The sequence below is a fragment of the Chamaea fasciata genome, unplaced genomic scaffold, assembly GCF_029207755.1.
Source record: "Chamaea fasciata isolate MVZ Bird 193981 ecotype frontalis unplaced genomic scaffold, bChaFas1.0.hap1 SCAF_1, whole genome shotgun sequence".
Classification (NCBI taxonomy): Eukaryota; Metazoa; Chordata; class Aves; order Passeriformes; family Sylviidae; genus Chamaea; species Chamaea fasciata.
In genome coordinates this window covers 101,979,433-101,993,061 of record NW_027094086.1, presented here as the reverse complement: position 1 = coordinate 101,993,061, position 13,629 = coordinate 101,979,433, and the positions used below count along the sequence as shown (strand labels likewise).

Below are 13,629 nucleotides of genomic sequence, written 5' to 3'. Positions count from 1 at the left end.
TTGTAAGTTATGCCTGTAATATTGCAAGGTTTATAAGCATCAAATAGCAAAACAAGAGGGAGGAAGAATTTAGTTACTTAAATGAAAGTAAAAATTTCCTATAGTCATCCTCCTTTCCTATAGGCTTGTACAGCACAGGCCTTACTGTGTGTATGGGAGGACTTTGACTGTGGGGCTTGACTCCATTTGTTCTCTGTGTTGATGTAAATATCAAGAATAAGCTGGAGGTTTTGTAGGGAGCAATTAATTCTTTTTTGCTTTTGTTGCAGATGGTTGAATTTGCTCAGGCTGCAAGAACTGCAAAAGTACATAATGAAAGAGAAAATTATACTAAAAATGGAGGAAACTATACAACAGAGAAACTTGTTCTGCCTTTAGCAAAAGGCTCACAAAAGTTTCTTCAGTGGAGATACCCATATCTGGGGATATTGCTGCTGATTTCTCGCTTACAGAAACCTCCTTCCCATTAGTCCAAACAGAGCACAATGTCAGTAATGGTGGGCTCAGGGTGCTAATTATCTTCGTGAAAAATAGATGGGCAGATAGTCCAGGAGATAGATTCATCCTAATTTGTTAAGGGCTTTTAAAGATAAATGGCCTTGAAGTAGATTTGTTTTCAAATGAATAGCCAGTAGAGTGCTCAGAGCAGTGGCTCTCATCAGTTTTTCTCAGAGTGATGAATGTTGCATATTCTGTCTGTTGATGTGGTCTTTGCCATCAGATGTCCCAATTTAATAATAGTTTTTAGGGCAATGGTTGTAAATTATTGCAGCCCAATTTTATTACTGTTTTACATCTACTGAGGACTGAGCCTTGTGTGCAGCTTTATATTAACTCAGCAGGCACCATTAAAATATTGACATTTAGGCTCATTTTGGCAGCATTAATCATAGCATTAATCATAGCATTTTATCATGCCTTAATTGTATGAAATGATTGGTTTGAAATGACTGGAGTGTTCCCTTCTCTAAAAGCAGGTGAAACAATAACTTCCATTTCTCTACTTTTTCAACTTATAACTGTACCTTAAAAAATCCAAACAACAAACAACTCTAAGCACATAACCCCTTGTCTCCTAACTGTGTGTGCTGTGGGCATCTTCTTCTTGGGTTCTTTGCAACAACTGAACATGTGAGACCCAGCAGCTCTTTTGGGCCTCACTGAAAGCTTTTGGAAGTGTCATCTCTGAAAATCAGCCTCTGGAAGCTCAGTGTGGACACCTACAGCCAGACCTTGGCTTCAAAAATGTACTCTAGTATATATAACAAGAGTACTCCTGGTGTGCAAAAAAAGCTGGAATCAATGGCTGTTTTCTTCTGTTAAAATGGCTCAAGAGTTTCAAACAGGCACAGAAATGCCTTTTGTGATTCACCAGCAAGAATAGGATTACAGCACCCATGTCTGCTTGTATTATCATACCAGTAACAGAATCTGTGATATTTTCTGGCTCTTTTCCGTGGAGGGAATCACTAGATGATTTTGTTTAATACAAGGAGTTGGCAGCCTTTCTCACTTAACAATCATTAGGAGATCTGCTGCTGAGGTCCCATTTTGTGAGGCAGCTGGAAATTGGCACTTAGTTTGAATCCACTGTTTTCTACCTTTCTTTTAAAGTTCAAGGATAAGGCAAAACTGTTCAGACTACACAAAGAAAAAACTTTTTCTCACTTTCCTCTGTTTACTTGGTCTTTCCACCTCTCAATTTATTCCCTATGGAAGTTTATTCCCCTATATATGTACATTAATTAAATGGAAGTGAGGATGGTGTCAGCAAAGATGGAAGCAGAAGACGTGAGGGAAGGTATTTGAAAGCACCAGGCAGAAGATATCTATGATAACCATGACTTTTTACTGGAGTAAAAATCATCTAGGTCTTCATTTATGTTTCTCTTGTTACTTATGAAGGAGGACAATACTGTTGCTTCTGTTTTAGGAAACTGATGTGCTAACCTTTACTTCATTCTCCTCATTTATTATTAATCACTCATTTTATTAATTATTTTAAAGACTGCCCCTCCCACCTCCTATCCCTGGATGTTCTTTCAACTTCAGCACTTTGACCAGTTGTATTTTCCTTGATAACGTGATATGGCTGAAGCCACAGGCTTCTAGTGTAGCCTTCTGCCTCCTGCTATACTGGATCTTCTCAAAAGACATTCTAGTGATAGCAGTTTTCTTTTTTCAATTACAGTGGCTTCACATGACCAAATAATATTAATTAACTTGATTGCCTAAGGATATCAAGCTCCAGGGGAAACTTGTATTCCTATATGATTGGCAAAATAATTAGGAAGCGAAATAATGCAAATCCCACCACAGGCAGCCGTCAAAGATTTACGTATTTACTCTTTGAATTCAAAGTGTGTCATCTCATAAGCCCTTTTTTTTTCTTTTAAGGCTTTTCTAACTGTAGGTTTATTATCGACCTTCACCATGCATGTTTTGCAGGGGCAGGAGGTTTTATGAGCTCAATCAAGTTGGGCTAGTAAATCCACTGGGGTTTTTAGTCTGCAGTATCACCTAGATAACACAGGCTAAAGCACACTTTTGCTTTTACTAGCTTTTGATTTTAAGCTCCTGGGTCATGGCCTTTCATTCTTTATTTGCGAAGTGTCTACCACAATTAGAGCTTCTACATGATATGAAAGCAGAGGCACAGAAGCCACTGATGGCAGCAAGAGTTCTGCATCCTCCAGGAGGGAGGAATATTGGATGTAGGTTAGAGACATCTTTATATGGAATCTCCTTCAGCCTTCCCCATTAACAGAGACCATGGTGATGCTCATATCAGTAATTAATGCATCCAGGCAGCAGTTGCAAGTGGGAGATTAAATGAGAGATCTGTATAGATGTGGGGTCCTGTTGGGGATGGCCTTCAGTAAGTAAAAGTCACTTATAAATTAAACATTTAGCAAAACCCTACCAAGTAAAAGGTGTCTTACGAAGTTCTGACAGTTTCTCAGTCTGACTGGTAAAACCTGAGAAGCAAGGAAATTAGTGGAGTTACTCTGATGTGGTTGGACTAAAATTATTCTGGAATAAAATTTTAAAAAGGACAAAAAAATCAATATTCTTGCTAATGAGAACCAATGTTTATCTTACAGGGAACCTGAAGTTTTGCCTTCTGATCCTGAACCAGCCTTTCAACAAAGGTCATTTTCATTGTCTGTGGAGCAAAGGTAATAATAACTTACGTATATCTTCATTTGCTTATTTTCTTAGCTGTTACCCAGCTAACGTACTTCATGTCTATTGAATTGCAGTGTGGCAATTTCCTCTTTACTGGAGCAACCTTCTAGTGAGGGTGTGAATTGGCAGAGTATGTCCCTTGTTGCTGAATGCAGCAAATGAGCTGATTATGCAAATTCTGCACCCCTGCATTGCACACATCAGTGAGAACTTTGTGCATTGATCTATGTAAGACTGTAGCCTGGCAGAGGCTTCTTAGGAACCATCATTGTTTTGCTGACAAAGTATAGCAGATCAATGATGCATTTAAAAGTCTGGAAGTGAGCATTTCTTTAAAGGTCATCAGTGAAATGTGTTAAATTTAATCAAAATAAAATGAACCGTGTAGATATTAAGTTGTGAAAGCACTGGGGAATTTGCGTGCTTGTCAGAACTATGCAAATCAGATTTCACTACTCCTTTGTTAAGTATGCACAGTGCTAATCATCATCTTCAGTATGATAACTTCCGATTTACTGACATTTTGTGGAGATATGTAAATCTCTACAAGCTTGGAGCTATTAATTCCTCCATGCAGGAATGTAGTCCTTCAGAAGCTTTCTGAAAAGCCACAGGAACTGTCTCTAACTTACTTCCAGGATGGGAACCTTGCAGAGAGATTCCTCTTAACTGACTGGAGCAGATAGAGCTATTTGGTTGCACCATAGGCATAAGGACTGGCAGGGGGTAGCCGTACAGTTAAAAGGATTTGAAATAAGGGATGAAGTGAGCAGGATGTATTCATAGCACTTAATTCCAGTAAACCCAAATTAGGTACCCATAAAGCCAGAGGAGTGATAAAAAAACGAAGATAGTTGTACAAGATGATTCAAAGCATCTGAACAAGTGCTGTACCCCAAACAGACTCACTTTCATTTGCAGAATCAGCAAGAAAGTAACAAGTGCTCAGTGGAAGGGCTGTCCAGTTATTTTATAGATGTGATTCTATGTTGTTTTTTTTATTTTTTTTTTTTCATTTAAAAATATACACTGAAGCACCTGCTTTGTATTAAATAGAGAAGGAAACAAGGCAAAGTATTTGATGTTATTTCTTTGTCCCACCTTTCCTGTTTCAGGACTGTGGTTAGAAAAAGACACAGTAAACCAGACATGCACAGTTTCTGAATGGTGGTATTTAGTGTCTTGTACCTTGCATGTGTTGCTTTTGTACTGTATTTTGTTGATCAGACTTTTTTTTGTGTCTGTCCTTTGGAATTTTTAATCTTCCTCATTTGATCAAACCTTGGGGCATAGAGTGCTTCTTATTGTAACACTAATGACCTTTTAAACTGTAGTGCTTCTGTAAAGGGTTGAAATAAGAGCCTGAATAAAATCAAGTAGGCCAAAGACTGTCTTATTGGAAGCCACCTCAATGTTCTCTGAGCATAACTGTGTTGAAAGTGATCACTGGTGGTATAAATAGCTTTCCAAAGAGTTTGTGGGAGAAACAGAAGTCCTAATTAAGATACTAAGACTTTTGCTGGTAGATTACTTTAAGAAATAGGTGGATATTTTCTGTCTTAAGTAAAATGACGGATGGAGTAGTTACATGGTAAACATGAAAAGTTTTTCTTCAAAGCATCTCAACTTCAGCAAACTTTAGTGAATCCAGGACAAGGTTTTGGCAATGCCTGGCTTACAGCGCTAGTGGACTACTTCAGGTGTCAGCAGTTTTCTGTATCTGCTTCTGCAGGAGCATTAGCACAGAGACTGTTGAAGGACTAGGAGAACTTGGGGGGTTTGGTACGTGAACTGAAAGAACTTCTGAAGGAATCATCCTTAGGAACAGTGCTTGATGACCAGCTGTATATGCTTGAAATATCATAAAGGAGAGATGAGAAGGAAATAATGGGGATGTTAATCCACAGAATATTGCCAGCTACACAAACTCAGGGGGAAGGGGAGAGAAAAATGCAAAGGAAAAATAATATAAAATATTGTCCCAGTTCTCTGAGTTACGGGAATTTTGGGTTGTTATACATCAGTACACATCATACACAGAATGCTGAGATGTGTTATTTTCAAGCAGTTTGTGCCCTATCAAAATAATTTTTCATTAGCCCTGTCAGTTAGGGAAATTTCATTCATTAGCCCAGTGTCAAGTAAAAAGTGGTGTGATGTGAGATGTCCTAAGTTAAGAAAAAAAAAATCACATCAATAAGTGGCTATTCTAGGCTAAAATCGTCCCAGGTGTAACTCCTCTTGACCTCAAGAAAAAGTGGTTGCAGCTAATTAACCTTTGTCTTATTACACACATTTATGAAATCTATTTTTACTGACACACTTTCAGAAGAACTATTTCAGTTGGTACAAGTTTGCATGAACTTCCTTCCTTGTGCTTTGTGAAGGACACTGAAATCAGATTTTGTCACTTCCAAGAGACGTCTTCTACCATTCTTGCCATACAAGCCTAGATAAGTGACAATACTGAAGCAGTACAAGCTAAGGAAGATTTTAGTCTATTATGTATCATTACTGTAATGAATCATGTTCATTAGAATCATGTAGAATCATGTAAAATCATGTAGAATATGTTCACTTGTTTGGTGTTTGGTATAGTCATGCAGTATTAGTGCTGTCCTAAAAAGCGGGATGGATGAAATGCTGGAGAAGGAATAGTTTGCAAAAGCAGGATTAAGACTAATATGGGAGAAAACACTGGTTGTTGCCTGAATGGTTTAATTGGGTTGCATTTAGTGAGAAGGGGAAAAACCAAATGGCTAGAGGGAATAGGAGGTAATGTGGAAAGTATGTTGAAGAGTGAGAGCCCTGCTTTTCTCAGAGCTGCACATTTTTCTGTCTGTGAGTTTTCTATAAGGAAGACTAGATGCAGTAGGCCTTACCTTAACGACACTGGCATGCGTCCTAAATTCCCGCTTATGCAAAAGTTTCTAGCTCCTGCTCTGAATCCTGTTAAACAAAACAAAACAAATCTGTCATAGAATTGACAGTGAGTTGAAAGTCTGAAGCTGTCTTTATGTTAAGTTTGAAAAGTATAGAAGCCCAGGTTTTAGTGGCTGAAAACAGAATGGGCTTTTGGGGGAGTAAGTGAAAGTTCCTGAGATTTTGATTCTCTTTTTTAAAATGTCTTTAATCAGAAATGCAATGGCTTACTTATGCCAAGAATTTCAGCTATGTCTAGTGATTGCAAGTGCAGTGATTTTTTGATATCTCCTTAGGGAAGAGGCAGAGTTATTACAGTGCTGAGAAATCACCTCAGTGAAAATTGTCTTAAGTTCAGGATCTAAAAATTGTTTCTTGTTTCCAAAAACATTACCCCTACAAGCTACTCAAATGATACAGAATTTTCTTATGTCCATGGTTTACAATAGGATGTTGAATGGCTGTACATTGCAGAGTACTTTCCACTTTTAAATGTTGACAGCTGTAAAGAAAAGCTGTAAAGAAAAAGGAGTTATGCTCTGGGAAATAAGATTATTATTTAAAGTCAGAGTGAAATGACAACATTCTACAGCAATCTGATCAAGTTGTGCCTTATAGTAGGAAAATGTATCCGTGGGTATTTTTTAGTTCTCACAATGGTTGTGATACATTGGCCACTATGCCTTCCTCAAAAGGATTGTGATTTCTTTCCACAAATAAACACTTTCCATGAAAGCTTTTAATCCAACAAAACATGTTGAACAACTTTAAATATTAGCCATTCAAGACTGCCAAATGTCCTTGGATAATATGTTAGAGTAAGCTACCAACATCCCTTTGGAATGGGCTGACTGAATCCTGACTTAGGGAGGTGTATTTAATGTTGGGCAAGTCAATGGAAAGGAGACATCTATGAAACCAGGCTGCAGAAATGTCTGTCCTTCAGGTGCACATCCCTAAATAGTCTCTTCCATGGACCATTCTTTCCAGGTGAAAGAACTTGGGGTCTAGCTCTGTCTTATGCTGCTCTACAGACAACATGACCAGCCACTCCATATGTGTAGTATATGGGCATTTTATGATACCTTGTAGATCATGAAAATGGAGGAGCTCCAGAAAGAGGAATGTTGCTCACCCTGGACACTTCAGCACTATATTGTGTGGGGGGTCTATATACTGAGACAAAAGAAAGCATTCTTCTATGGCAGCAGTGTAGTAAGTCAAATTCAAACTCTGTTAAATTGTCTTCATGTAAAAAAATATTTTCTTAGACTATTTATATTGTGATGGCTTATCCATAGACTGAGTTTTTTGCAATTTTCCATCTCTATCAATACCCATGTTGCACCAACCAAAGCAGCTGTTGCATTCTAAATCTAATCTTGAATGTCAGGCAACTTTCTTTTCAAGGCCAGCCTATTCTTTGGTGAAAATGCTGATAATGAGTGGTTGGTTAACACCTAGAGTTGACTGTGCATTACAAAGTATCTCCTTAATATCTCTTTATTAAATTTCCCCATACTAAATAATCAAATCAGAAAATATTTGGTTTGTATGACCAATTTCCGAGTCATCTGTCTTTGAATGCCACATGCTTCCATATATTTTACATTCTATATGCTTTTGTCTACAATGTAATTGGTGGTTGATATTTTGAATCTCTTCAGTTGAGGCCCAAGAGCTATGTGTAGGGGGAAATAAAATACAAGTGGCTATACAAAGTTAAGGTATTGGTTCAGATACACAGAGGGGAAGGTAACTGATCAGTTGGAACAGTTTTAATGTCTCAGAGATGGAGAAAGGATATTGTAGTTTAATAGGAGGAGGGGAAATAAACTGACTTTCCCTGGTGCTATTTTTTTCTTCTCTATGATTGATCCCTTTTCCTTTAGTCTTTAGGGGTTGAACTCACCTACACTACCACAATTATTAGTATGTGCAGCCATTCACTTGCCCTTTTACCTGTCATCAATGTGTTTGCCTTGTTGGCATATGGTGGGCTTTTTTCTCACCTTTTATTTTTATTTCTAACTGAACTTACTTGTAATATATCTCAGATTTGTCCTGGACCCAGAATTGGCAGTTGGCATAAAACTTGAAGGAATTCAGAGCAGCTACTATTAATAAATAGGAAAACGTTCATAAAAATGGTGATTGGGATGTCACATGAACTTGTATGATTTATTGCCCTTTCCAGCCACATCCAGACTAGCAGTAACTCTTACTGCTGGCCTCAGCTAAACTACTCCGTTCTCCACTGAAGACTCTGAGGGACTCTGTTCTATTAGACTCCTAACACATCAATATGAAGTTCATTTTTCCACATTTGAATCAAAACAGGAATGTAATTTCTAGTTTGTATTTAATAACTAAAATTTGATGTTCTGTGCCACTTAATTTAGATTTAAACAACAGTTTGTTATGGTGATATGCCTATTGTTCGATTGCATGCAAGTTAGATCCTTCAACTGCAGGAGTCTGAGAGAAGTTATTTCAAGTGTTCTTAAGGGTAGGGAATTTATGATATACTTTAGGAAGGGGAAGATCTGACCCTCTCCAGGGCTGGCTAGCACCATATGTTAAACTTGGATATGAACCGCAGAATCATTTGGAAAAGACCTCCAAGATCATCAAGTCCAACCTTGATTGATCACCACCTGGCACATGGCACTTCATGCCACATGCAGTCGTTTCTTGAGCATCTCCAGGGACTGTGACTTTACCACTTCCCTGGGTAGCCCATTCCAGTATTTAACAACCCTTTCTGTGAAGAAATTCCTTCTGATGTCCAGCCTGAACCTTTGCTGGAGCAGTTCGAGGTTGCATCCTCTTATCGTATGACTTGTTACCTGGGAGAAGAGGCTGACCTCTACCTGGCTACTACCTGCTCTCAGGCAGTTGTAGAGAGTCATAAGGTCTCTCCCCTGAGTCTCACTTCCTCCAGGCTAAACAACCCCAGCTCCCTCAGCTGCTCCTCATAGAACTTTTGTTCCAGACCCTTCACAAGCCTTGTTGCCCTTCTCTGGACCTGCTTGAGCACCTCAATGTCTGTTTTGAAATGAGACAAGACAAAACTGGACCTAGGACTCAAGGTGCGAGGTAGGATCTAGATCTCAGGACATGCAGTACTTTGCACTAGAAAGGATTTTGGGAAGAGAGCTTTTGTAGACTACGCTTTGCCTATGACTCTGTATATGCTTGATAACAACCAGGTTTTCAGTGGTGAACTGGAAGCTTAAATTTATCTTTAGAAAACCAAGCTTAAAACTCAAGAAGTATGATAAAATTATTCTATTTGTGGCATATATATTGTTAGTGTCTTTCTGGTTTGGAATTTGGACTGTTTAGATGTAACCTAGGTGTTTTGACAATTTAAAAGGTAGTTCTCAGTGATTTTTGTGAATTTTTAGATAGGTATTGACAAAAGTGAGGACAGCAGATCTTCTAGGCCTTTTGCATGGTTCAAGTTCCTTCACCATAGTAGATGCTGTGGCAGAATGAGGTCTCTAGACAAATTTTGAGACATAGTAGGCTGAATGTGTTTTGTTGTTGATTTTAGTTCTCTGCAAATCCAGCAGCAGGAAATTCTGAGATCTTAAAGAATTTTTGTTTGTTTTATGAATTCGAGATTTTGTCTGAAAAAATGAAAAAAAAAAAAAAGAGTAATTAAGATTCCCCTCTGTGATGCTTTGAAAAACAAAACCCCACTGAGCTGAAGTTCAGAGTACCAGAACAATAGAGAATTACTTTGAAGTACTAGTGAGAAGCATAACAGATGATTACAGCACTAGGAAAAAATGGGAGGTTATTACAGTGCTTTTTCTATCCAGGATGCAAATCCCATTAGGGGAGTTCTTTTGTCACAAGATTTGCTGCATAGAAGCCTTTGATAGCATCATGCTATATATCTGGTTACCATGATGTTTCCCTGAGGACTGCTGAAAGAAGGAGCTTTGGAAAATATTGTCAGGAGAGTGCTTTGGAGCACCCCAAGCAGAAAGAGAAGCAAAAGACAATAGAAAAAAAAGATGATTCATGGCTCATTTTATTAGTGATTCAAGAAGAGCAGTGGTCCTGGGAATGAACTCAAGGAGTGGAGGTGAATGCATGAGGTTAGCATAAGTAAGACCTGTGACAGAAAAGAGCAGGTTTTTAATCCCATAAAAGGAACCCTTAGATTTTCACTGCCTCAAGCTACACAGTGAAAAGCATTTTAAAACATTGTTTCTCTGGGAGTTACTACAGGGCAAAAGTATTATTTTCATAGCTAGAGCTTAGCATGAATCCATTACTAGTGTGATATGTCAGGTCTTGTAAAATATGGATGTTATCTAGGGTTGCCAGTGTCAGGGTCCTCTCACTGGCTGTGATGGTCTTTGGATCAAACCATTGTGTTATAGTCTTCCTTCTCTTACTCCAGAGTTGCCTTAGGGCAGACTAACCCTTTTTTAATAATAAGGAATTTTTAAAAAAGGAAATCAAAAGAAAAAGAAGTCCCAAGAAGCCCACATTGGTACAATTGGCCCACCTTGATCCAGTGGTGATTTCAAACAGTGATTGCATTTTAAAAGTGGATTTTATCTTTTTAATTTGCCTGAGTCTTGTTGACTTTCCAGAATTTTAAAATATTTTATTACTTTATTACCATGATTTCCATTATGAGTAACTCAGCCAGTGAATAGTTTAACTCTTTTGTAATATGTTGAGACCATGCTAGTATTTATTAGCTACTTGACTGATGGAGTGTGCATCCTTCACTGTGTTCAGTGCCTGAAGGGACAGCCATAGTTTGAGAACATGGATGTTGGATTGCTGGTTTTCTCATCTGAATGGTTTACACGCTGTCTTATGCTCACTCATATTATCAAGTATTAAAATTGAACTGTAAATTCATGTAAGTCAGAAAATAGCTAACTTTTCTGCTCTACTCATTGTCTCTTCTCTTTTGTGCAGTAGACTGTTATGTTAAATTTCAGCATTGTATAAATGTGTTACTAAAATGGTCATTTAGAAAACATTTACATTTAGAAAACAGCATAGTAGGATTATTTTTTTATGTGTAATTGGTTAGATGTTAGCAAAAAATGTAGCACATAGAAGTGGAACAAGTATTGTAGCTATTAAGACTTTTTTTTCTTGCAAGTTAACAATTCTTTATCTAATACTCTGAGGAGACAATGGTGATGTGTATTAGCCTTTGTTTTCATTGACGGTGAACACATCAGAACAGAAACAAAACATTGTCATAGGTTTTTCACTGGGGAAAATTCCACTGACTGCAGAAATAATGGGGACAACCTGTAATTTTTCGGGGTGTTTTATTTTCATCTTCCATTGTTGGAAGCTTTATGACTGGCACAACCTGATGTGGAAGTTATTGATATCAATATTCCCTCAGTTACTTTGAATTAATTTGGTTCAGACCTCCATAAAATTCTTTCTTTAAAGAAGGCCTCCCTCTATTTTCACTGAAACAAAGCTTAATGTTGCCTTGGATAAGGTCTAACCACAAGAATCAATGTTGGTTCAATGTCAGCTGCTTTAGCACTGAAATAATTTTGTACTTTAGGATATGAGTATCATTCTGTTGGATTTTCTTTAGAAAACCCCAGCTCCTTCAAACCCTTGCTGTTTATGTTCAGAGCCCAAGGTCTGGCTCATTGGGAATTCTGTTTCTGTCAGTGTAAGTCATTAAGCAGGTAACTAAGTTTTTCCTGGTCTGAACATGCACTTGTCTTTCAAGCTTCTTGATGTCACCTGCAACAAACCCTTAGCTTTAGGCCCTAGCTTCCAGTAGGCCATAGTTGTCCATAGTATTAGCTTGGTGTCTGTGAGGTGTAATAAGCTATGAGTAATTGATTGTCAGGTTTAACTGGATAGTAACAGAACAGCACACTTGAAATGTGCTTCTTTTGAGGGGGCAAAGAGAATCAGGGGCTAATTTGAAGTCTTTGTAGAGGCCCAAACATTTTGAAGTGCAAGAATTGGAAAGTCTCAGAACGCATTTAGACTGACCTATTTGGCAACCTAAGTGCCCTAAGAAAGAACACAAGTTTGTACCATTCTGTCACAGTGACTTAAAATTAACTTGGGGATATGCTAATTCTGCACATTACTAATAAACTTCAGATTTTTACAAAGAAGTATGAGTTAGTTATTTAGCCTGTGAAAATACATGGTTCAAAAAAACAACACAGCTCATGTTTTGGTACAGGATTAAGGTGGGTCCATTGGATTTTGAAGTCCTTTGAGGTACAAGGCTAAATGTAAGTGCAGTGTCTGGCCCAAATCATACCAGAAGTAAAATACTTTGATTATCTTTTGGTTTTGAATGCCTAAATTGCCATCTCAAATTGAATCTAGTTTCTTAACCTTCCCTTTTACCCATCTGGGACTGGGAGAGAAGCTGAGTACTGAGCAGCTGAGACATGGAGTCATGCAGCACATCTTAACGGCTTGGCCTGTGTTTCATCTTGATTTGAAACCACTGAAAACACTGAATGTTTGAACAGTCCACTTACTGTCTTGACAGCTAATCCAAGATAAAGGGAATGAGAATTATACCTTCTATACCTAGGAGGATAAATATTAAGTCCCTTATTCCTTGCACAGAGCATGACTATGAATAAACCTTTACAAAGCAGCAGTGCAGTATAGGTTCTCTAAAAACTTCCAAACTTGAAGAATTTTAGCAGTCAGAAGAATTTCCTAAGTAGGCCTGTATCACAAAGGTAGTGTAGAAATTATTTCTTTCTAATTTTTACAGTTATTTTCTTCCTATCCTAATTTAAAGTATATTTTAAAAATAGTGTGCTCTGTGATGGATGCTGCATTTGAAGGCGCCTCTCTGGTCATTCAGACTTAAATCTTTTCATTGCTAAAAAGATGTGTAGTAATTACAGATCTGGAATATGATTGCTGATGAGGTTTCTAGAGAAGGTGATTAATATCAGCAAAATACGCTCAAGAAGTCACAACGTTTGGTTACTGTCAAATGAATTGCCCTTAGCATGACATAGATCATGTGTCAACTCTGTTTAACTGAGCTGTGTAATCATTTTCAAAAATATATGTGAGGCTGTCCTAAGGTGTCAAAAGGTGTATTTACATTGCAGAAAAGGCTTTAGACCATCAGAAGCAGCTTCTGTTGGCAGTAGTAGTCTTACAAAGGACTTTGAGCAGGTTGAACGCTCTGAATATTTCACAGAACTGTCTGTTTTGGTTCACTTCCTTGCTTATTCAGAGATTCAGACACTGTGCTTTTTGATTTGTTTTCCAAAGTTGAGTAACTGTTTTAGAAGTTGTGGTGGGAACAGAAAGTGAGAAAAGACATGAACAGAGAGAGAAGAGTGAGCAACATGCCCATGTACATAGAGAAGTAATGTATAATCCATCCTTTTTAAGGGGAAAAAAATGTCAGAACAAGAGGGATTATAGCCAATTTTAATTCCTGAGAATATTAATATATTAAGGAAGTAGACAGGTTCTTCCAACTTCTCTATACATTGTCCTTGGTGG

General features: G+C 37.9%; 1 protein-coding gene across 3 annotated transcripts in view; it reads left to right on the top strand.

Annotated features, from left to right (window-relative positions):
• TPK1 (thiamin pyrophosphokinase 1) overlaps window positions 1–13,629 on the top strand; it is a 303,572-nt gene that overhangs the window by 61,138 nt on the left and 228,805 nt on the right. For all 3 annotated transcript variants that reach the window (XR_010719337.1, XM_066175456.1, XM_066175583.1), the window contains exon 2: window positions 3,105–3,179. Coding sequence is in view for 2 of the 3 variants with exons in the window: in XM_066175456.1 (XP_066031553.1) it covers window positions 3,105–3,179 (75 nt within the window). In the remaining variant the exon portion in view is untranslated. The remainder of the gene's footprint in view (window positions 1–3,104; window positions 3,180–13,629) is intronic.